The 22,392-nt window shown below is 33.4% G+C and overlaps 5 protein-coding genes and 1 long non-coding RNA gene across 9 annotated transcripts; 1 reads left to right on the top strand and 5 right to left on the bottom strand.

Moving 5' to 3' along the window:
- Positions 1 to 168: 168 nt before the first annotated feature.
- On the bottom strand, positions 169 to 1,634 carry LOC9323312 (60S ribosomal protein L34-2). The gene is made up of 4 exons (XM_002887202.2): positions 1,440 to 1,634; positions 1,247 to 1,326; positions 523 to 632; positions 169 to 440 (listed from the first exon to the last, which is right to left on the bottom strand). The coding sequence occupies exons 1-4, from the start codon at positions 1,516 to 1,518 to the stop codon at positions 347 to 349; spliced, it is 363 nt and encodes a 120-aa protein (XP_002887248.1). The 5' UTR covers positions 1,519 to 1,634; the 3' UTR covers positions 169 to 346.
- Positions 1,635 to 2,046: 412 nt separating this feature from the next.
- Positions 2,047 to 4,920, bottom strand: LOC9323311. Of its 2 annotated transcripts, none has more exons than XM_002887201.2 (5): positions 4,502 to 4,920; positions 3,534 to 4,378; positions 2,896 to 3,297; positions 2,581 to 2,813; positions 2,047 to 2,492 (listed from the first exon to the last, which is right to left on the bottom strand). In XM_002887201.2, the coding sequence occupies exons 1-5, from the start codon at positions 4,651 to 4,653 to the stop codon at positions 2,232 to 2,234; spliced, it is 1,893 nt and encodes a 630-aa protein (XP_002887247.1). In that variant the 5' UTR covers positions 4,654 to 4,920; the 3' UTR covers positions 2,047 to 2,231. The 2 variants fall into 2 exon arrangements, with proteins under 2 accessions (XP_002887247.1, XP_020889767.1); XM_021034108.1 differs by having other exon boundaries at positions 3,534 to 4,367; positions 4,502 to 4,631.
- Positions 4,921 to 9,085: 4,165 nt separating this feature from the next.
- LOC9323310 (zinc-finger homeodomain protein 11) lies at positions 9,086 to 10,366 on the bottom strand. The gene has a single exon (XM_002887200.2). The coding sequence runs from the start codon at positions 10,070 to 10,072 to the stop codon at positions 9,350 to 9,352; it is 723 nt and encodes a 240-aa protein (XP_002887246.1). The 5' UTR covers positions 10,073 to 10,366; the 3' UTR covers positions 9,086 to 9,349.
- A 3,403-nt stretch (positions 10,367 to 13,769) lies between these two features.
- On the top strand, positions 13,770 to 17,459 carry LOC110224289. 2 transcript variants are annotated; one of them, XR_002328967.1, is made up of 4 exons: positions 13,770 to 13,966; positions 15,913 to 16,019; positions 16,792 to 16,896; positions 17,318 to 17,459. It is a non-coding gene; the product is annotated as an uncharacterized LOC110224289 (long non-coding RNA). The 2 variants fall into 2 exon arrangements; XR_002328966.1 differs by lacking the exon at positions 17,318 to 17,459 and having other exon boundaries at positions 13,788 to 13,966; positions 16,792 to 17,058.
- On the bottom strand, positions 14,253 to 15,903 carry LOC9323309 (CLAVATA3/ESR (CLE)-related protein 45). Its single transcript, XM_021010312.1, has one exon. The coding sequence runs from the start codon at positions 14,991 to 14,993 to the stop codon at positions 14,640 to 14,642; it is 354 nt and encodes a 117-aa protein (XP_020865971.1). The 5' UTR covers positions 14,994 to 15,903; the 3' UTR covers positions 14,253 to 14,639.
- Positions 17,460 to 19,671: 2,212 nt separating the features above from the next.
- LOC9324788 (myb family transcription factor PHL8) lies at positions 19,672 to 21,582 on the bottom strand. Of its 2 annotated transcripts, none has more exons than XM_021010114.1 (6): positions 21,293 to 21,582; positions 21,129 to 21,205; positions 20,978 to 21,026; positions 20,746 to 20,848; positions 20,586 to 20,655; positions 19,672 to 20,507 (listed from the first exon to the last, which is right to left on the bottom strand). In XM_021010114.1, the coding sequence occupies exons 1-6, from the start codon at positions 21,462 to 21,464 to the stop codon at positions 19,971 to 19,973; spliced, it is 1,008 nt and encodes a 335-aa protein (XP_020865773.1). In that variant the 5' UTR covers positions 21,465 to 21,582; the 3' UTR covers positions 19,672 to 19,970. The 2 variants fall into 2 exon arrangements, with proteins under 2 accessions (XP_020865773.1, XP_020865774.1); XM_021010115.1 differs by having other exon boundaries at positions 20,746 to 20,845; positions 21,293 to 21,579.
- Positions 21,583 to 22,392: the final 810 nt, after the last annotated feature.

Here is a 22,392-nt window from a genome sequence, read left to right as displayed (position 1 = left end):
AATATATGCGGCTAAGATATGCTTTGGAAGTAGTTAAGAGAGAATGCTAGTGCTTTCTTCTTTAGTATTGCAGGAGTTGAATGAAACTGTAAAAAGTTTTCAACTCAAACTAGATAACATGAGTATCAATACGAAGCTTCGAGTGTAAGAGAATAGAAACGTGAAAAATTGAAGTTGTGAACTCAACATGAACAAGAAACCAAAATCGAAAACGAATTGTCGACAGAGCCAAAGATCCGAAACCAATACAAAAAAGCTTAAAATTTTTGATGAGTACACAATGTTTTTTCTCTGCAACCAGTACTATCGCTAGAACAGAGCCATAAAACATAAAAACTAATAGGGTCTAGCTCTTGGGAGCAACCTTTTCCTTTGCCTTTTGAAGCTTCAAAACCTTCTTCACAATCTTTTGCTCCTCCACAAGGAAAGCACGAATGATTCTGTAACACAAGAACCACCATCAGATTTTGACTTTGGTTACAAAGACACACAATAAATACAGAATAGAGCTCAAGAACAAACCTTTCCCTAACAGCAGAACCAGACAAAACCCCACCATAAGCACGGTTCACAGTCCTCCTGTTTCTTGATAAACGAGACCTCTTGTACTCAGATGGCCTCAAGTGAGGGATCTAAACAACCAAAGAGATTAGATTATGAAGGAATAGGCAGACACAACTACATCTACCAAACTATGATTTGCAAGATTATTTAAGATTTCTGCCACCAAGTATAAAAGTGATTCCTTACATACAAAAGGAGAAAACTTGAAAAGACAAGGCGGCACTAAATTTAGCTTATGATAAAGTTATGTACTGATGTGGATTCATCTTAACCAGCACAAGACCGTCAATAAGCACAAGAAACAATCAATACAATACAAAATCCAAACTAATACAATTGCTACCATCAAGATTGCAAAACAAACATATCTACACATAGTGAAAAGTTTCCAAGATGATTTAACATTTCTGCCACCAAGATTAAAGAAGACTCATTAGTCATTAGAGAAAACTTGAAAGAGACAAAGCGGCACTAAATTTAGCTTATGATAAAGTTATCTACTGATGTTGAATTCATCTAACCAGCACAAGACCGTCAATAAGCACAAACAAATCAACCTAAACTACTACATTTGCATCAAACAAATACAATGGGTCAATCCAAAATCAAACAAAGGAGACAACTTTAAGCTCAACAAGTACCAAATCGAATCAGAGAGGGTATGAATCAGAAGAATACTTACACCCTGAATACGCTTGCCGGTAACGGGACATTTAGGTCCACTAGCTCTCTTCTTAGTGGTCTGATACGTCAATTTACCTCCTGCACATCAACACTATCATCAATATACAAATACATTTCAAATCTTATAGATCGATGGATACAGATTTGTGATTTCAGCTGATAGATTGAAGAAGATGGATGAAGAAACAAACCTGGAGTTTTGACGATCCGGTGCTGGTTTGATTTGGTGGCGTAACTGTGTCGTGATCGGTAAACAAGACGCTGCACCATTTTCGCTTCTCTCTCTCTCACTCACCCTAGGGTTTTATCCTCAGCTTGACGGAGCAGAGAATTGACTTTCTAAGCTATATTATCTTTATATAGGGACTTCTTTCACTTCGACACCTTAAGCCCTAGATCGGACGGATCAGATTACATCTTGAATTGTGATCATCAACGGACGAGATTTTATGGGCTTGTTAGGTATTATTAAGCCCAATATGACTCCGCCTATGGCCCAGCTATCGAATGTTATAAGAGGTTTGATGAATCAGAACACATTGCTACTTGCCTCTTCAGTGTGTGGTCCAGGTCCTTGTATTGAAGATTCATGTTCATGTAACAAATGTTCATCAACTTTGGTTGTGGTACTTATAAAAGTTTTTGAGGTGATTTTAAAATGCTAGTCAAAGTTAACAATAGATTTGTCGATGTTCTTGACATTACCATTAGCACAATGAAAATGTACACTCGCCGGCGAATCATTCGTTGTAGAACAGAGTACTTGCAACTTCATATCTGTCTTTGTGATTATCAAAGTATGAATTATCTTCTTTTCTTTTGTGGTTTTTTCTATTGATATTGGATTAATAATACACTAAGCTACTATATATATCATCACTAGATATATATTTGTTCTCAGGAACAACAACAAAAAGACATCTTCCCGGATCTGAAGCCATAATATTCCAATATCTATGATCTAATCTATAGACAGAGATGGCTCAACAAGGTAACAACGAGAAAGATGGTTCAATGTGAATCTTCCGACCGTTGAAGCTGATCCTATCAAGTTTCTCCCTACACCAAACTAACTTCTCGGTGGTAAGTTTCGACATGTTCATCACTCTTGAAACCAGTCTCAGTTCAATTTGAGCTATCAGTAACTCATCCTTCACACCAACATTACTCTTTGACTCATTCTTCTTTATCTTCTTCACTATACAGCTTTGGCTTCTTAGTATTTCCTTTAGCTTCTTATCCTTCTACATTAGGCCAAGAACAGGTTCTTGAATTATTGAACATTGATGTAATCTGACAAAATGAGAGCGGGAAATTGAATAACGTAAATACCTTTTGGAGATCAGTTCTGATATCTGTCAAGAGCTCAAGGTCTAGAGGATCTTGTGGAGAGACTTGAGTTTGGTGAGAAACTTTTATTATTGAAGTAAACTCATCTTTGTCTACACAAAGAAACTCCCAAAAAACACTCATCGATTCTCGGATAATCTCTCTCAACATTTCAATCTTTACCGCGAATTCCCCTTCGTTTCTACATTTCTTGTTAGTCTTTGAGGAACGATCATCTGAAAACAATGCAGATTTTGGTATTAGCACAAAAGAATGGTTCAGTATAAACTGAAGAATAATGAAAACATGTTTTGTTACCTCTAACAAGTGGAATCTGAAGAAAATTATGGAAATGGCGACGGTTCTTTAAGTAAGTCTCAACTCTAGAGGAGTTCTGAAATGGTTCATTCTCCACAAACCGTTGAAGCAGAACTTGGAATAGTTGAAACTCTCCAGCAACTAAATTGTATTGATATGTAGTAACCTGAGAATCAAATTCCAAGACTTTAGTGTATTGCCATCGAAGCATCTCCCACGAGAGACAAACTTGGCCTACATAGACAGTCTCAAAGTCTCTGCTTGCTTCTTTCACAAGTCTCTCAATCGGGTCACATTCAAGCTTATGTTTCTTGAATGGCCATATATTCTGATGCAGAGACGATTTAGGCGGTTTATCGGTGTTTCTGCTCGGTTCAGATGATTCCTTTAGCTTTAGCAAACCTGTTAAATCAAATCTAAAATGTTACTATAGACCCCACAAACAAATATTGTACTGTGAGTAGTTGAGACAACATTTAAGAAGGAAAGAGACATTCTTCAACAATCTGTGCTCACAATCAAAGTAAAAGCTGGAATCAGACAAAAATTTAAGACTCTGAAGATATGGCATTGCTAATGATGTCACACTCTGCTAACAACATTGATTAGAAAATTGAATTGAGAATAGATAGACTTACTGATGGAATGCATTGTTTGAGAATCGATGACATCGAGTTTTCGCATTTTAACCGCATAGTTCTTGTAAACCTTGTGAATTTCAGCAATTCTGTCTTTGTGTTGATCTGGTTTTGGTTCGATCTTGAGTGGTTTCAGCTCTTCTAATGGAGTCTCTGATTCCTCAAGAATAGTGCACAATCCTCCTGTTCTTGCGGCCCTTAGTTCTGTTTTCAACTTCTCAATCACATCACTATGCTCAAACTCATCATCATCCGAATCTGAACCATCATCAAACTCATCATATACCTCTTCTTGTTCATCAAAACCCATTTTCATCTCTTCTTCTTTCTGCATAAACTCTTCTTCTCCATAAGCAAAGTTAGAAATCTGTAAACTTGGGTTTAGTTCTATAAACCCATCATCATCATCAAACAAGTTTTCTTGACCACCAACAAAATTCTCGTGAACAAATGATTCTTTTAAAACACCACAACTCATGAACTCATAAACCAACATCTCTTCTTTCACGTGTTCCTCCTCTGATTCTGATTCCTCCAAAACCATGGAACTCGTGTTTTCATCAGAGAAATTCCCCATCTTCTTCTTCTCCTCCTCCTGAACAGTACTAGCAGAGTACTCATGAAACTTAAAGCTAAACGCTTTAGGCTCTTCTACAAAACCAACGCTACTTTTGTCTGAATAAAATTCGCATCTCTTGCTATCCGAAACCAGAGAACCTTCCATCTGATCATCGTCTTGTGTTCCACAAATTTGCTTTTGATCTTGATAATCTCCGTAAACAGAGGAACCGTTTGTGTTCTGTTTCTCGAACACGACCAAACTTGTCTCTTTGTCTGAATCAACTCTAAATAAACCCATTAACCGATAAGTAAATTTGCCCAAAAAAATAAAAATAAATAACCGATAAGTAAATTAAAAAAAAACAGAGAACAAAGAAGAATAAAGAAGAAGATGCAAAAACGTTTACCTGAAGAAGAAGAGATTAGAGAAAGAAACCCAGAAAGCATCGAGAACTATGAAAGTGTTTCCGTACACAAACTGTTTCAAACTACCAACACCAAAACCTTTATTGGAGAAATCGAAGTTAGTATAAGTCTTCGTCGTAACAATTCCCACCATCGTTAATTTCAACGCGTTAAAGTAAAACACAAAACGTCTTCAAGGGTATACACATGATTAGTGGTTTTATGATTTTTTCTCTCCAAGAAAATTCCAAAATTTTCGTCAAAATCTTGTACTATTTGGAGAAGACGAATTCGGACATAGAAAGTGTACAGAGTCACTAGATATGCGTTGAAGAAAGACAAAAAAAAAAACTGATCAATTTATGGAATCAGGTGCGAGATTTGTGGATGGGAAATTATTTCACTCTTACACAACTCTTCTTTATATATATGTGAAATTTCGCTTTCTCATTAAATTTCCAAATTTTACTTTTTTTTCTTTTCGATATAAATGTTATTTTATTTTATTTTATGAAAAATGAGAATTACCTTGTGCTTAAGATGTCCGAAAGGAGGAAGAGAATAAAATGAATATTGATATAAAAACATTAGGATTTTGAATTAAAATTATTCGAATAACTGTAATGAAACTTGTTTTCTTACTTTGTATTGGAGAACGGACATGGTTCGACGTGGGAGAACTCAAAGAGTCAAAGTTTACATTGCTTTTCGGGTTCTTCTCCATTTGTCACTTTGCTTCAATCATTCATTGGCTCACTTGCCCTTTTTTTCTTGGAGTTTCAACTGTTTCATTTTAATTATTAAATCAGCTCTTTTGTTATTTTTTGTCAGAAAAGAAAAATATCATCTTTTAAAATTAAAAGTCATAATCTGAGATTTTCTTTAATTGTTTTTTTGGTCAAACATGAGATTTTCTTTACTTAAAATCATCTTTTAACCTAATTTCTTTTCTAAAATTGCAGATTGTAAGTTTGGGTGAACAAGCCAAAAATAGGATGATATCGAATACCAAGCGGGTAAAAAATATTTCGAAATTAAAAAAGAAAAATTATTTTTAATTTGTATATCTAAAAATCACAACTCCAACGAGTTAAATTCGGATTTGAGTCATTTTTAAAATTTCAGTATTCAATTGGGTAGTTCGAATATTAAAGATAACTAACTAGCAATTCATAATTATTTAGATAATTACTTTTTAAATAAATTCTTTTGATCCTAACAAATATTTTAAATTTTATTATTTAGAAAAGTTGGATAGTAATATATAAATCGAGTAGGGTAGGATCAGATCACAGCCGAGACCGGAATATACAAATGCCTATGGGCGGTGACCATCAAAAGATATCAGCAATTTCATGTTGTGTAGCTTCTAGTGAACACTTGTAGCCTTGTAGGTGTAAGAATGGGTTCGGATACGTGTAGATAGTCGCGTGAGAGATATGGCCTTCGACCGTCCAAAATGGCCAAGTCACGGTCCAAAAACAAAATTGATTGACAATGTAGGAGAGTATTTGGCAGATGATGCTCATCTTATGTTGAAATTGAAAATTCCTTTTTAATTTCGAGTGCGATCGTTTATTGGTCCTTTTCTATTAGGTGTTAAGCAAATTAATAATCATTTTTCTTTTCATTTTCAACGTGCAATAGAGATGCAAGGCTACACGTGTCTCTCAATAAATCTGGACCAGACACTGATGCTGACGTATCCCATCCTCTTTAAATGTAGGATAGTTGAGATTTTGTAAAAAATGGAAAATAGATTTGGTAAAGTGTAATTGGTGCATGTTTAATTTGGTCACAGTCGTCATATACATCTCCAACTCAAAGAAGACTTGTCTTGATAATCATTTGTCATACACTAATACAAAACTAGATAGATGATAAACATGTTCCATATGGTGATTAACTTATCCATATCTTATGGCCAATCCAAAACTAGATAGAATTCATGATGAGTTTTCATGAGCTGCTACGACTCCAGATGCAAGATCCCCACTGAACCGGATTCTCATCTTCGACTTGTATTCTAGTAGGCTTTGACGGTTTACCTTTCCAAATCTCCCTAATACTTAGGTCGATTAATGTCTTTGCCTCTTTGGTGTGTTATTGGGTCTAGTCTGAGAAAAAGCTCTAATGGGCTTAACTATATAAATAATGGACTTTTGAAATATTTTTCTTTCTGCAGTTCCAACAGAAAGAAGTAATGGACTGTCATTTGAAAATTTCATCAAAGGGATTTTGCAGGGTTATTGATTATTTGAGATTCTAAAGTTTTTTGACATATAAAATTTATCAGAACTATAACATCAATTTTTTTACGACAATAATATGTTGCTACATAGTACTTTTTTTTTTTTTTTTTGGTTGCTACTTAGTACTTACCAACAAAATAGTAATAAATTTTATATATTTTTAAATATATCACTAATACTAATGCTGATGCGGCGCATAAACTTTTTTCATTGTTAATTAACGAAATGAATATTATTCATTGCTATTTTATTTTTTGGGGTTTAGTGTCTAATTTGCTTTGTTATCCATCTATTTTACATCGTTATATAACATGTCTTCGGGTAGTGTGTATATTTGATATCTACATTCATTCATCGGACCAATAACATCAAAAAATTATGAGATATTGGAATATTGTCCAATTGGAATTTTTTTTTTTTTTGAATGAATATCCAATTGGAATATTAATTAGTAGCATACAAAATTTTCATATCATCCTACCATATGGTGATTATGCATAATCACACACCGATCTTTCATTTATATTTTACCCGCAAACAGTGGCGGAGGTAGTGAAGAGGGAGGGAGGTCAATTGACCCCATAACATTTATGATTTTTGGTTTTTAAGGTAAGTCTAACAATAATTTATGTATATTTTTTGTTTACTTTTTCCATAATGACCCCCATGCCATCAATCAATTTTCTTAATTTGACCCCTTACATGTTAATTTTTTTAGCATTAATTTATTTTCCATTTTTTGTTTTATGTTTTTTCTAATATATGGCTACAAATCTTTAAAATCGTGATAAATATTAATTTTTTAGACATATTCTATTTTTTTCCAAAATTATTCTTAGAGATATTATATTTAGTTTAAAACAAATAATTTAATATTAATATATAATTAAATAAAAATTAATTAATTATATATGACCTCTATAAACTAAAATTCTAGCTCTGCCACTGTCTGCAAATGATAATACAAACATAGTGTAGACCATATGTTGATCATTAATAATGCATGTAGTAGGCTAGGGTAAAATATTCGTTAGATCCGCTTCGACTCGGTATTCGTTTTGATTCGATTCGAAAAATCCGAATATCCGTAATATTTTGGAGCAAATCAAATAGAAAAATGTAGTATTCGTAAAAACCGAAGCAAATAACAAATATTGTTTTTTTTAAAGTTTGATATCCGCTTCGATCCGTATTTTTCGATATATATTAGAAATATATACATATATATATATATGTGTATATCGTAATATATTTTTGGCTTGTATTTGTAAACTCAGTTTTTTATCTTTCGGACTTGTATTTGTGACACAATTTAATAGTTTTTATTAGTGAAGTGGAATTTATTAAAAAAAATCAATATCCCTTAAAAATAAGAAGTTGGAATCCTGTGAAGACTACTTTTTCCCAAATTTTATATTTTTCTTCGTAGCTTTACATGCGAGCGCTTAGCTTTTTAGAGTTTTAATAAGTGCAGAAGTATCGAAGCGGATATCCGCAAATATCACAAAAAAATCCGGATATTCGATATTCCGAATATCCGGAAATTTTCGGATCAAAGCAAATCACAAAATCAAGTATTCGGTTAAATCGAATCGAATAACAAATATCCTAAATTTTTCGGATATCCGCTTCGTGCCCAGGCCTAGCATGCAGTTACTTACTCGGATCTACATAGAGCTTTTGGCATACATTGATCTGTCTGGCATGGATGATGGATCGGATCGTACCGCCGTACCGGCTTGTCTTTTTTAAGGCTTTGGGCTTGGTTACTTCGTATCTATATGGTGAAATACTTTTGTCTCCAGCATTAAACTTAAAACCATTTATACGTGATAAAGCATTCGCTATGATTCGTTAATACTGTAATACATGATAGAATTTTTGTATGAAAAGATAAAATGAGTTATTAATATCAGTGGTGTGGGGAGAGCCAAATCTTTGCATAGAGACAGAGTAGATATTTTAATAATCGTAACATCTGTATTATTCTTAATTAGGATAAATAAGCAAGGTCGTTGTTGCCGAAGCTTATCCCTAAATGGAAAGAGATAAGCCCGCATTTTAATAACTTTTAATCCTATCATATAGATATAGTATACAAATAATTAACAAAATGTGCCGCCCAGATGACCTAATTATATTCCGCCACGACATAGTTTGTTGCAATTTTTAATAACCACGTCGTCGTATCTTCATTAAGCAAACTTTACTTACTCTTTCTCTAAAGTTCAGGAGATTATTTCTAATAATGCAGAAGATAACATAGAATATATAATAGCAAAGTAAACAAATAAACGAATCTTTTGATTTCACGATCACAATTAGCGATTATGCACTTACTATAATTAGAAATGCTCTATCAAATTTCGTTTTAACCTCCGATTAAAAACCTTATTTATTACCAAACCCATTTATGATCTCTGACCACATCTCTGTCAAAGTGGATACAGAAAAGATCAAACTGCATAATAATATATATCAAGATCGATTACATGTTAGAGAAAAAACACTATCAAGAAGATTTAAAACCGGTTAATGGTCATATTTTCCCAAATTAAAGTATCCTAATTCGGTTTAACCCAAATCTTGAATCTTTCTTCAAGAAGACGAAGACCCATCACCATCATTGTTACAGCTGTGAGTAATAGTGTTCAGACACAGACCATGTTCGATCTCTCTGATCTTGCCATTGAGAAGTGAGTACTTGTTGTTATGCATCCACACTTTAAGAACTCCTCTCTCAATCCCAACTTCGTTACAAAAATTTCTCACAGACTTTTCATCACAGCCGTTGATTTTCCAACCTGCTTTCTCAGCGAACGCTCTCATCTTGATCTTCTGCTCCGGCGTGAATTTGGTTCTGGTTCGTTTCCTCATTGCTCCTCTTGAGCTGTTCTCTGACCTAACCACCGTTGGATCTTGATCTGACGGTCCAGGAAAACCGGAGCTAAGAGAGAGAATCACGTGATGTGGAGGAGCTGAGGTGTAGTAAGAGCAAGGAACAGGAGAAGACACGTGACGAGATGGCGGCGACTCAGTGCCGGAAGGAGAAGAAATCGGCGGCGCGGTGAGGAAGTTGAGATTCTCGGAAGGGTCACGCCGGTGGAAGTTACGGTGGCAGCCACAAGCGGCGCAACGGAGAGAAGAAGGATCGGTGGAAGTAGCGGTGGGACTCGGCATAAACTCACCGCAACCGTCGAGAGCATGGCCGCCGAGATTAGCCGCGTGGTTTTTCAAACACTCTTTGTAACAAACACCCATTTCTCCGGCGAAGGAAAGAGAGTTTATAAGTTGTTGTTTTGGTTTGGAAGACAAATCCATAGCTTTAGTTTAGTTCTGCTTTTATAGTGTGTTTAATTAAACTCTTTTGCTTTGTGATTAATGAGAAGATTAGGTTTCGTAGTTTTATTTTATTTATAAATAAAAAGATGCATGTGACGATGATGTAATTATATCGGTAAAGAACATGGCAGTGATGAAAGATAATTAGGACTTGGAAAATAATAATAAGTGCTTACTCACAAACGTCCAAAACATACAGCAAAAGAAAGAAAACATTCACTGTATATCAAAATGAAAATTCACAACTTCTTTTTTACTTTTTCTTGTTTAGGTGAAACAGAGATTTTTTTGAATATTTTAGTCACTAGTTTTGATATCTATTCATACGTTATATAGACAGACTATACACTTTGAATCTGTATAAAATATTGAATATAAAGTCTTACCAAAAAGCAATGATTTTACGGGGACATTTGTAAGATATGGGTTTTCACTTTTCACCAGTGGGTAACTACTAACTTGTGTAAAACTAAAAAAATGTGAGTGTGACAAATATTTTAAATACATAGAATAAAATTTAATTAATCGAATATATTCGAGGAGAGGATGGGATTAGTTGGAGGATTTGAGTACAATGTGTATACGTGGCAAAAGCCCATTACATGCATCGTACTAAAGGACAATTACAGCTGCCCTGCAATTTCCTATTCCACTGTACATATTACAGTTTCTTATCTTTTAAAGTTTACGTTATTGCCCCGTACTTTTGTTAATTTTACTTTATCACCCCGTATTTGTATCTTGGTCCGTTTAACATTTTCCAATTTGATTTTGTTTAGGGACCATTTTCCTATAAAGATAATCTAACTAAGCAAATAAGTCATGAAAAAGTTTCTTTCTAATATAGGTATTACGTGTTCTAGTGATATATTTGACTTCTGCTAAACTGCTAATGTACTAGAAATTTTTGTATATTACCAAAAATGCCCCTCAAAAACTTGTTTCGCACGAATACTTTATATGTATGTACTTACCCCAATAGTGGAGCAAAGAAGAGTTTGTTGTGACAATTGCCAAACTTCATGTTTTGCAATTAATCATGAAAATAAAATGTCTAAATTCCTTAACCACCATTTGAAAGACTCTTATCTCTTACCGACCTCTTATTCTCACTTCTTGTCATTAGTGTGGCGCCGAAATTTAGTGTTCTTTTGCATTTTGTTTACGTTATTGATTAGCTTTGGGTCACAATTATGTGTGTATGTCTTCAAGTCTTTCCCTTCTAAGTACCCCACAATTATTTTCAATTTTCATTATCATCTTCTATATCGTATAAATTTTATGTATGGTATATTTACAGCAAATATACTGTAATTTCTAACAAAATTATAAATTGTGTATCGCTAACGCTATGTTTAGTTAGCTTCTAATTATGGATATAATTTTGTTTAACTGTGGTTAATTTAGTTTTACACGTGTGTAATGATGTAATTTAATTATTATATAACTACATACGATGGAATATGCAAAAAAAATCACATTTTTTGTAGTTTTGAATATGATATTCCAAATGTAAAATTATTGAGTCAGGAAAAAACAAGACTCTAGTTTCTTATAGTATAATTGAAATTCAAAATCAAGTGTAATATGTGAATTGATAAAACGTAGACGAAAAAAAAAAAAAAGAATTGACAAAACGTCTCTTATATTATTTTGTATTTCAAATCATTTTTTACCTGAGATTTCTAACGTTTAGATGTTATTTCCAGTGTCGACTATAAAAAAACATGTTAACATTTGGAATTGATTATTTATTCGGGTTTTAATAATCTAAAAGTAAGACGGTTTGATAATCTATACTTTCCGCATAGGAATTTCTTTTGAAGGACCATTTTGAGATTAGTTACTGTTACGTTAATGATGATCCATTTATAAAAATAATGATGAACCTTTTCTTATAAGTTACAACTTTTTACAACCCGACTCTGATAATTTGATATGAGTTTCCGCCTTCGACCTTGCTCTAGTAACATGTGCCGTGAGAAAATTAAAATATTTAGGCTTCTTTCAATGGGTGATTTAGGTGAATAACAAAAAAAAAAGAAAAATTAGCTTTTTAGAAAGAAGGTAGAGAGAGATAGGAAGAGAAAGAGAGTGAATAGAGGGGTTAGAGGTTAGATATTTAATTTTGTTTTTTTTTTAGGTTATCTAGTGCAATTTCTCTCCTTCAATTTTAGTTTCTTTTTGAGAATAAGGTTAATTAAGTTTGGATGGTGATTCTTTATTAATCATAAAAGATTTTTATATAGACCTTCGTACAACTATATAAAAGAAAAACCACTAATTTCTTAGCCTAATGCCCTATTGTAAAGAAGAAATACGTATAGATTATATAATTCATTAATGTATAGTTAAGAGTCTGATCTCCTTCCTGAATATCACACACCAACCACATACCATTATCGATAAAATGAGACAAAAAAAATTCTTTCCAAGGAGTAACAATGAATATATTACAGACTACAGTTGGTGACTTGGTGTTACGTTTTGTCGTTTATCATAAACCTAGTCACCAATCACGCTTAATTAGAATCCAAATTACAACTATCGGCCGATATTTGACCATACAATAAAAATAATTAAATAAACATATTTATAGTTTTGCTAATAATTTCGTTGACAGAGACATTGATTTAACAATTTCTTTACTAATTAGCTATTACAATTAGAATCATAAAGACGGATTAGAACAATGTCCTAACGATCTTGTCAATGACCAAAATAGCACGCGCATCACGCAAACTGGCCACTAGGGTTGGAGAAAAAGTACAAATTGTAGCCGAAATTTTAGATGTCATATAATCATTAGGACATTTTTGCGTATCGTTTCTATCTATAGACCTATTGAATAAAGTAGGTAAATTACACAAAATACGATTAAATTAGATAAATAACAAATGCTAAATCACTACAAAAAAATAAACAAATAAAAATTTTACATGTTAGCTTCTAAAAATATTTTTATATATCCATCACATCATAAAACAAGATCATATAGTAGAATTAAGAATCTATTTGATAAATTAGATGTTTATTGATAGACAATGATAAATATATAATCTTCTATGATCTCAACTATACAAGCAATATATTGAAAACTTTAATGCATTCGAAACATATAATATTTAGAGGTTTTTAGAAGATATAAACTTGCTAATAACATAAATATTATGGAAAAAAACAACATACGTATTACGGATTAGCTATAATATTCATAGGTTTTCTTTAACGTTGTTTTATTGATCAAAAAACGTTTACTTAGTTTTGAAATAGCTCAAATAAACAAATAAAATGATAAAAGTAAAATTATGAAAAAAAAATTATGTTGTCGATGTGCTAATTTAGCTAATTTGTAGTTTTATAATCATACAATTTTTTTCTTACTTAAAAAATAACATACATATTACGGATTTGCTATAATATTCATAAGTTTTCTTTAACGTCGTTTTATTGATAAAAACGTTTACGTAGTTTTGAAATAGCTCAAATAAATTAACAAACAAAATGATAAAAGTAAAATTATGGAAAAAAAAAACTCTGTTGTCGATGTGCTAATTTAGCTAATTTGTAGTTTTATAATCATGCAATTTTTTTCTTAAATTTACTAATAGATGGCTATTTTGAAAAATTTAATCATCAAGCACAAAACATCTCAAGGCAGGGAAAAAAAAAAAGTCTAAGAACTAGGCCCAAATAGATTTCTCTTTATGGACTGGGCCTAACAACTAAAAATAAGCAAATAATGTGATATAGCGAATCCCTCCCTGGTACCGTTAGGCCTTCTCGGCGGCTGAACCGTCGTGAAAAATGGCGGTTCCTCGCCGTATAAGAAAACTGCTGAGGCGGCGGCGGATTTTTTAGCTCATCGGAACGGTAAGTCCTCGTTCTCCTCTGGTTTTCATTGAGCCTATTTTTTAAGTGTCTTCGATTTTAGGAGTTTCATCTACCGATTATTAGATGGATCGCATCGCAATGTAGGCGTTAGTTCCAACAAATTCTTCGTATTGCAATTGCTTTAAGGTATGGCTTTATGTCATTCATGATCCGAGTTTTATTCATAAGTAGTGAACATTAAGAATCATTTTAGATCCGAAAATTCCAAGTTTTTTTTTTTTTTTTCGTGATTTTGAGATATTGAATCGTATTTAGCTTTAAGAGATTTGTGGGAAAAGAGAGGTTGCATAGTGAAGTTGTAGAAAATCAAAACTTTTGAGATATGTTATATACATAAAGACATGTTTTGGTGGGAGTCAAAGGATTGCACAAAGAACAAAACTTATACGTACTAATGCAAACAATAGAGTGAAGACTTAGTCAAAGAAAACAAATATGTATTCTCCTGGTGTATCTGAACAGACAATGCCGTTCTGAATACTGATAGCTTCACCAGCCAATATTGTGTGTTCTTATCAAAACCTATACTTGAAAATTAAACCCGAGAATAACCAACTAACCTACCTCCATCTTGATAAGGTTGATTGTCCGTTTCTTCTTGCATTTCTATAGTATATTGCCTTTTTCTGTTATTTGAATGCTCTTGTGCCGCTTAAGAAAATGGCTGAGCTTTGTTGTGGATAGGATCTGATCCTCGTCTTACACGTCTCTTGCTTGATTGGAATGTGTCATCTGTCTTATTCTTTTGTTCTTGCGTCTCCTCAGCTTTGACTGTATTCTTGTTAACCTCCTCCAGAACGCGCCTGTTTTCCCTGAGCATTCCTTGGTCTTCAAGGGTGTGTTTGAATTGAAAACCGATGCTCCTGACCTTAGAAATTTCCTCTGGCTGTGTTTGTTTGAGGAAAAACTCTCTATGTCTCATGGCTGAGACCTTATATCTGTTGTCTGCTAGTAATCCTATGCAGACAAGAAGAAAAAGCATCGATCTTGTACTGGAACCCAACATTTCTGCTCTTAGGCAGACAAGAAGATTCAGAGTATCTTTCTTTTCTTCAAAGAAATGAGAGGGTTAGGAGTTGTGAGATTATAGCCCTTCTGAGTTCTGATTTTGTGTGTGTTCCTTCCTGTAGATATAGTCTTGTTATATATCAGTTATTGGGATTTGGAGGAAGCTTTAAAGTGTAAAAGCACAGTGGGTCCCTGGGACCCTGGGGAATTTAGATTCACTTAAAAAACATTGCTTTGGAAATCTAAGTAGATTAAGGCTGTTATGAAAGAATCTGACAATGATTGTACAAAAGAGTTTGGTACACGAAAACCGCTGGCAAGTTAAGTATCTTTCTTCATTGGTTTCCATACATCTCTCCATTTATCCTTTGCTTTTGTCTAACCATATCCATGTCATTCCAATCTTGACTGAATAATTGGCCCAATTTGGGTTTCTGGAGACCTTCCTAACTAGCCACATCGTTGAAGGCGACTGTTAAACTGACACACTTGCACTTTCTTGAACATCTTTTCCAGTGAACATGTTTAGTGAGATTCTCTGTATACACCATCTATAAGCTGCCTTTCCTAATTATGTGATTTGGTTATAAGCCAATTTCCTATGCTGTTATAGTTCCATTATATGCTGTGTTCCTTTCTGAATATATCGACGAATAGTTTAAACTAAACTACGAAAAAAAAGCAGCATGAAAAAGTTGAGTTACGGTTCAATGGCATTGCATATTCATTGCATCGGAAGCTTTTTCCTTGATTTCAAAATTGTACTTCGAAGTATACAATACCTTTAACTTTTCAGGACAATGGGTTATATCCTAATCATTCAAGTTTACACTCTTTAATGTTGTGGATTATGGCTATGTCATAATTCCTTTGTTGTTAAGGAAAGTGGTTTTGTTTGATGTTTTGTTAAATGGCAGGAACACAGCGGACCGGAGCTGTGGGCCACGCAAACCGTTGGTACTATTCCATTACTACGACCTACAGGAGCTACTCATATAAAGCATTAAACTTTGGCAAAAAAAAGGTACAACAGAGTAACCCTCTTCGAAAAGAAACAAATACATTGTTTTTTTTCCTCTTTAAGAATGATTCTTTATATTATTCTAAGATCTTCCTCCCCTTCACTTTAGGATCCCTAGCACACTTTTTTAAGCAACAACATCGGCTGCATGTTTATTTGTGCTACTTCATCTTTATATCTTCTCACAAATATCCACACCAATATCGAAAAACAACCATAACATAACTCCTCATAGTCACTTTTGCCTGCAATACTATGTACTAGTTGTCTAAGATAGAATTTACTGAAGATAGTGTATTTGATGGAGCACATAAGTCATGCATTTGAAATATTCTGGACCCAAGAAATAATGAATGAAGAAATCTGTAGTCTCTACTGTTGAAATTACCATTAGATTCTAGCTTGAGGGATTGATATTTGCTTGCCAAGCTCAAGAATTATTACTCTGTCCGTGTTTGTTTATGCTCTCTTAGTGCTTTTTTCCCACCTTGCTGATTCATTAACAGATCTTAATCCTCAATGCAATGATTCAAAAAGAACCACTTCTGTTTGATATATAGCTCCCTTAATTATGATTTGTTCTTTTTCCTTATCTGATTTATTCATGAGGGACGATCTTTTTCTTTATCTGACTACACTTTTCTTTACTGTTATCATTTATATTTCTTTTAACATTAATATTTTTAATCACATGCAAACTAAGAACATTCTGAAGCATCAGGTTCTGTTCTCAAAGTAACATATTTTAAAACTGAGGATTGGATATTGTTTGCAGGCTCAAAAACAAAGCAAGCAGGAGACCAGTCGTTGGTCCAAAAAACAAAAATACCCATTTGCTGATTTTGAGTTCCTCTCCCTTTGCTTTTTCTGCATTCTCGAGGTTAGTCCTAAAGTTGCAACTTTTCCTTTACTTAAAAAAACCCAAAACATACATTTTTTTGAAATATTGTAAGATAGTGAAATCTTGAATGTTGTTGATGGAGATTGTTTTGTTTTTCGAATTTAAATTAATATTATTCTTATTCCCATGAGGGTTTTTTGATGTGACCAATGAGATTTCTGATGTGGTCGGAGGGATCCAAAAGAAGTTTAAAGCAAAGCAAAACAAAGCAAACTTGATGTTATTATTGGATTATAGATGATGGTGATATATTCCCTCGGTGGATAAAGGTCTAATGCACAATCATTAAAACAACTGGCTGATGACAGTAGCAAATTAATTAGGGATGCGACTATGCGAGTCGTTTTGACCCAATCTTGATTTAGTCGGGTCCAAATTTTGTCCTGATTTGAAGGTTTAGGCTTTGGACCGGCTTGTGGTTGACCACTCTAAATGAATAGGCAGATGTGTCCATGGCCTGCGTCGGTGGGGTTTATAGGCTTTAGCCTCATGCGGACTAAAATGGACCTAGTTGGAAAATTTGCAAATTGGTCCATGGAGTCTCTTGCCAACATTCCTTGTTTCTAGTAGTATATTGATGATGTCCAGTCCATCTTATGAATTATGAAATATACTGTTGGCCAATTGTGCATTCTTGATTAGAGTGTGTAGACTAAATGAGTAAATGTAGTGTTAGTGTATATGGGCATAGCTATTTGACATTCTGAGGAAAACGGGCCTATGTATGAGATGGGCTTGATTATGAAACTTTTCTTCCTTGGCCCAATTTGTAGCACTTTTTTGAGTAAATGAGCATTTAGTATAATCTATCTATGAGGTAATGCGTTGTGAAGTACATGATGATTTTTTCTTCCTTGTGAAATTACTTTGATATGTTAAAAGAGTACAATCAAAGAAAGATATGTGAAATTTCTTTGATTGTACTCTTTTAACATATCTTGTTTGGATACGTTCGAATAAATCAAGCTCGACATAAGATGCGAAAAGGTGGTAACAGTATCATGTGCATATCAGACAGTCTCGTTACACATCAATCAAACGCAAGTGATGTATGACATTAAGCTTACACCCAAAACTATGTTTGGTTATAGTTAAATCTTATTAATTCTTATATAAGTTTGTGTAACTAACTTGTCACAAGAGGAATTATTTCGTTCTATAACTTTTCCTAAAAATTGGGTTTGGTTGGCAGAAATTAATTGGTGTTTGGTACTGTTTCGAATCCGAAACAACATTTTGACTCAATCCTTATAATCACTAAACAATAATTGAAATTATATCAGCTAACTATTTATACCATAACTATGCATAAACTTTGTTAGATGGTTTCTACCGCACCGACCGTATACTGCAATATCAGAGCTATAATTTACACGGCTTGGACGATACCAAGAACGTTTTTCCATTTTATTTCAAACAATGGGAAAGCAAAATATATAATTGAATTCAGACAAAATAAGATTTTGGCTATATAGATGATATATGTCACGGGTTCTATAAAATATATGCTTGGACGAGACAATGGAAAAACGTCTATAATTTTCATATTTCTCTTGTCTTTCACGATGTTCGCGCCGCGACCGTATTGAACTGTTTCTATGCATCAAATACGAATTATTTTCCCTTAGGTTATTTACAATGGTTCGATTACTCAGTAACCCGCCGGGTGAAAGAAAAGGCGAAATTAGGACGTGCATTATAACTTTCTTTCTTTCCCTAGTTTTTCTTAGATAGCATCTTTTCATCATTTCTTTCTGATAAATAACATTTTAGCTTTTTACCATTTTCATCAGTAAATAACCCAATACACGTTTATATCTTTTTCTCATTTTCTGTCTTGTAGGTTACCTTCGGTTTTTGTTTGAAGGCGAATGTCAAATTAATGAGACCGATTGAAGAGCTCGTCGTGGTCTGAGCTCAGACAAACCTTAAGACGGTGAGAATTTATGATTTTGGAGTTAGGGTTAGTATTTCATGATTTAGAGATATAAAAATTAGCATTAACAATGAACAAAAGATAAACAAAGTTTGTACTATAAGAAAAACACTTGAAAGCTTCCAAAAAATTGCCAAACTTTTTCAAAAACTTGCTAGATATTAATGGAAAAAGCAGATTGGAAATCTGTTTTTAAAACAAAATATATAATAAACAATAAAGTTTCTAAAGATTCTAAAAACTTGTGAATATGTTTGAAAATCTATTAAATGAGAAAACGCTCCATGTGAAACACTGAAAAGTTTTTTTGAACTGAACTAAGATTGTGTTCATACCCAAAAAAAAAAAAAAAATAACTAAGATTGTGTTAAACACTAAGTCAAATCAGATGTTAAATTGTTTAAGTTTAGGAGTAAACCTGTACGGAAAAAAAGATTTTATCCCAACAAATAAACATATATAATCAAAAATGTTATCTAGGAAGTTACCAAAAGAGCAAATCCAAACCACCGGAACACCATGGGTTATACATAAAGGTGATAGATCTATCTTTACTTCTTCATTTGGGGTCAAAAAACAGATAAGCCTCGTTTTCATGAACACGTGACTCTCTTTCTTCTAGGAGTATAACAATTAGTAATACCTTCTCTCGCATGGGGTTGGAAGATATATTCAAGATGGCTAATTAGTAAATAAATTAAGGATAGATATTCGAATATTGCTTCGCAGGACTCAAGTGTTGGTTTGTCTTGTCATAAAACAACCACTGAGAAGCCAACATGCTTATCATGGTCGGAACATCATGATAAAAAGCTCTCTCTAATTTAATCATTTTGCTTCTTTCATTGATCATAAAAAGTTTCCCCCAAATCCGCCTTTACCACACCCACAAGCCTCCCTACCTAATCTATACACACATATCACACATTTTCTATATAATATATTATATCATGTTGTTGACTCATATAGAATATTCCCATGCGTTCTTCACCGCGACTTACTCACAAAATCTCTACAATAATCTATGGAAATCTACGGATATATATATTATTGGATTCTTTTAAAACATTTTTATATAACTTTAGTAAAATGTTTCTTTTTTTCAATTAAACCCTAGTCATATGTTCGGACACGTCTCCATGTCTTTCTTGTAACTATTCAAACTCAACCTCAAGAGCTCATCATCATCAACTTCAAAAGCCCTCTTCATTAGAGGCTGCTGTTCAACACAAACGACGTCGTTTAAGCTTCTCTTCTTACCTGTTATCACTTCAGATGTGATCTCCATCAACGGAAGCTCAATTGATTTATTAAGGTTATTGTCATTTTCCAGTTTTATCTCTGAGCTTTCCGAAGACGTCAACGAGCTCTCTACTGAACATCTCAGCTGACTAATTCCCCTGTTTCCTGGTTTCTTGCACCAGAAGAAACCTTCTTCTGCTTCTTCCTCTTCTTCTACTTGCGTTAGCTCTGAGAATGAAGAACTTGGACAGCCTCTGTTCACCATTGAAGCTAATCTAGAGAGCTCCGTTCTCGCGAAATCCATGCCGAGATTTGAAGATGTGTAGCCAGCGAGAGTTTGTTGAGCTTTCATTAAAACTGACTGTAAATACTTTCCTTGTGCCTCAATCTTCACCTGCAAATGCCTCTGAACCTGAAAACCAAAACATTTTTAAGACCCCAAAGAGAAACTGTTGTGCTTAGAATAAGGAGATTTGATTGATGTGATTACTTCGATTTGTTCATGAAGTTTCTTCTGAACTTCCATCTGCATTTGTAAAGCCTCCGTGATTTGCAACCCTCTGCTTCAAATAAACAAACAATTAATTTCCATCTTTATAAAAAAATCTATCTATAAAAGATTTTATTCTTTTAGATTCTCTGATCATTACTCTTTAGCTGGATTGCTGTTTTCTTCTGTGACACTGCAGCCGCGGAGATCTCTAGAATCATTTTTGCTCTCAGGTTCTTGATTTTCTGAAGCAGAGGAAACTGCTACATCAAGAAACAAAACATACATATTAGCCCAATTTGGTCAGATCAGAGTTCAAACTCAAGAATATGTTTCTATCTTCGTCTTAGAAACATTGTCCATGTGTTAATGTTTGATCAGAAATATCAAACCTTCGAGCTTGTTATCATCGAACTTCATGCTTTTCCCTAACCGATATTTCTACAGAAAAAAAATAATATAAAAATAACCCGAATTAGATTTTCAAGAAGAAAAAAAAAAAACACTGATCCGATCAAAGATTCTGGTGAACACGGATCCAACCTGTAAATGACTCTTGAGATGGTATAAGGTAAGCCCAGGAATCTCCATAACCTTCATCAAACCCTTAGGTGTTGCTTCTACAAACACAAACAGAACAAACAAGTATTAAAAAAAAAACAATCAAGAAACATGAAAATGAAGATGAAACACACAAAAGTACGTACTGTTAGGTCCTCCAAGTTGATTAACGGCTTCGATGAATTTGTGATGAAGATCACAAGTCCATTTCAATCTTGGCTTAGCATCTGTTGACAACACAAGGCTCATCTTTGCCTTGTGATTATTATTAGTATTAGTATTGTTGGCATTATTGTTGATCTCCATTAATAAACACATACAAATTTAAGAAACGACCCAAGAAATTTAAATAAAAACGAAAGGGTGATTTGTTTCCAAAGATTGTTGGGTTTGTTGGCAAAGATATGGAGATTAATAGATATATATATATATATATATATATATATATATATATATATATATATATATATATAAATCTTTGGAGTGGTTGATGTTTTTTTTTTCTTTTCTTTTTCTTCTTCTCTCACTCCATATCTGGAAACATGAGTGGGGTTCTGTTGGAGAAGAGAATATATGCTCTCTTGACCCTTTCCTCTTTCTTTCTTTATGATTATTATTATTTTTTTGGTTAATATATGTTTTTTATTTCTCGTTCTTCGATCATTTCCCGATTTCACACCACTTTCTTCTTATTTGTTGCCTTTTTGTAATTTTCGTGTTACTTTTTTCTTCCATATATGAGGCAATAAGATCAGATAAAAAAGGTTTGTACACTTCGTTTTTGGTCGTATAGACATCGATCGATCCTAATGGACACATATCGTATGTTCAAATTCTTTGTTTGCAATTATTATCACCGTTTCATATCCTATTTTTAATATGGTCCTCTATGTTACTTTCTTCTTATGTAAAAATGGTCTATGTTATATATTATTGCAACATGGCCTTTTACGATTTTGCACGATCCGTATAAGTTGCAATCTTATAACATATATAACATACTTTTAAAACGTTTCATTGGTGGATTGTCTGGGAATGATCAATTAAGAACAATAATCTCTTGATATAGTTCCAATCTTATTAATTTTCTATTAAATTCGGTTTAATAACAAGCAAAGATATCCACCACACGGATATTTTTTTGTATAATTAATATATCAGGATAGACAATGATGTATTATAATTAAGTAAAGGTGGTGTATAAATACAAGAATTGCTCCTAAAAAGAAGGTAAAGAAAAAGTGTA

Source organism: Arabidopsis lyrata (genome assembly GCF_000004255.2).
Source record: "Arabidopsis lyrata subsp. lyrata unplaced genomic scaffold ARALYscaffold_2, whole genome shotgun sequence".
Classification (NCBI taxonomy): domain Eukaryota; kingdom Viridiplantae; phylum Streptophyta; class Magnoliopsida; order Brassicales; family Brassicaceae; genus Arabidopsis; species Arabidopsis lyrata.
This window is presented reverse-complemented; position numbering and strand designations above follow the sequence as displayed.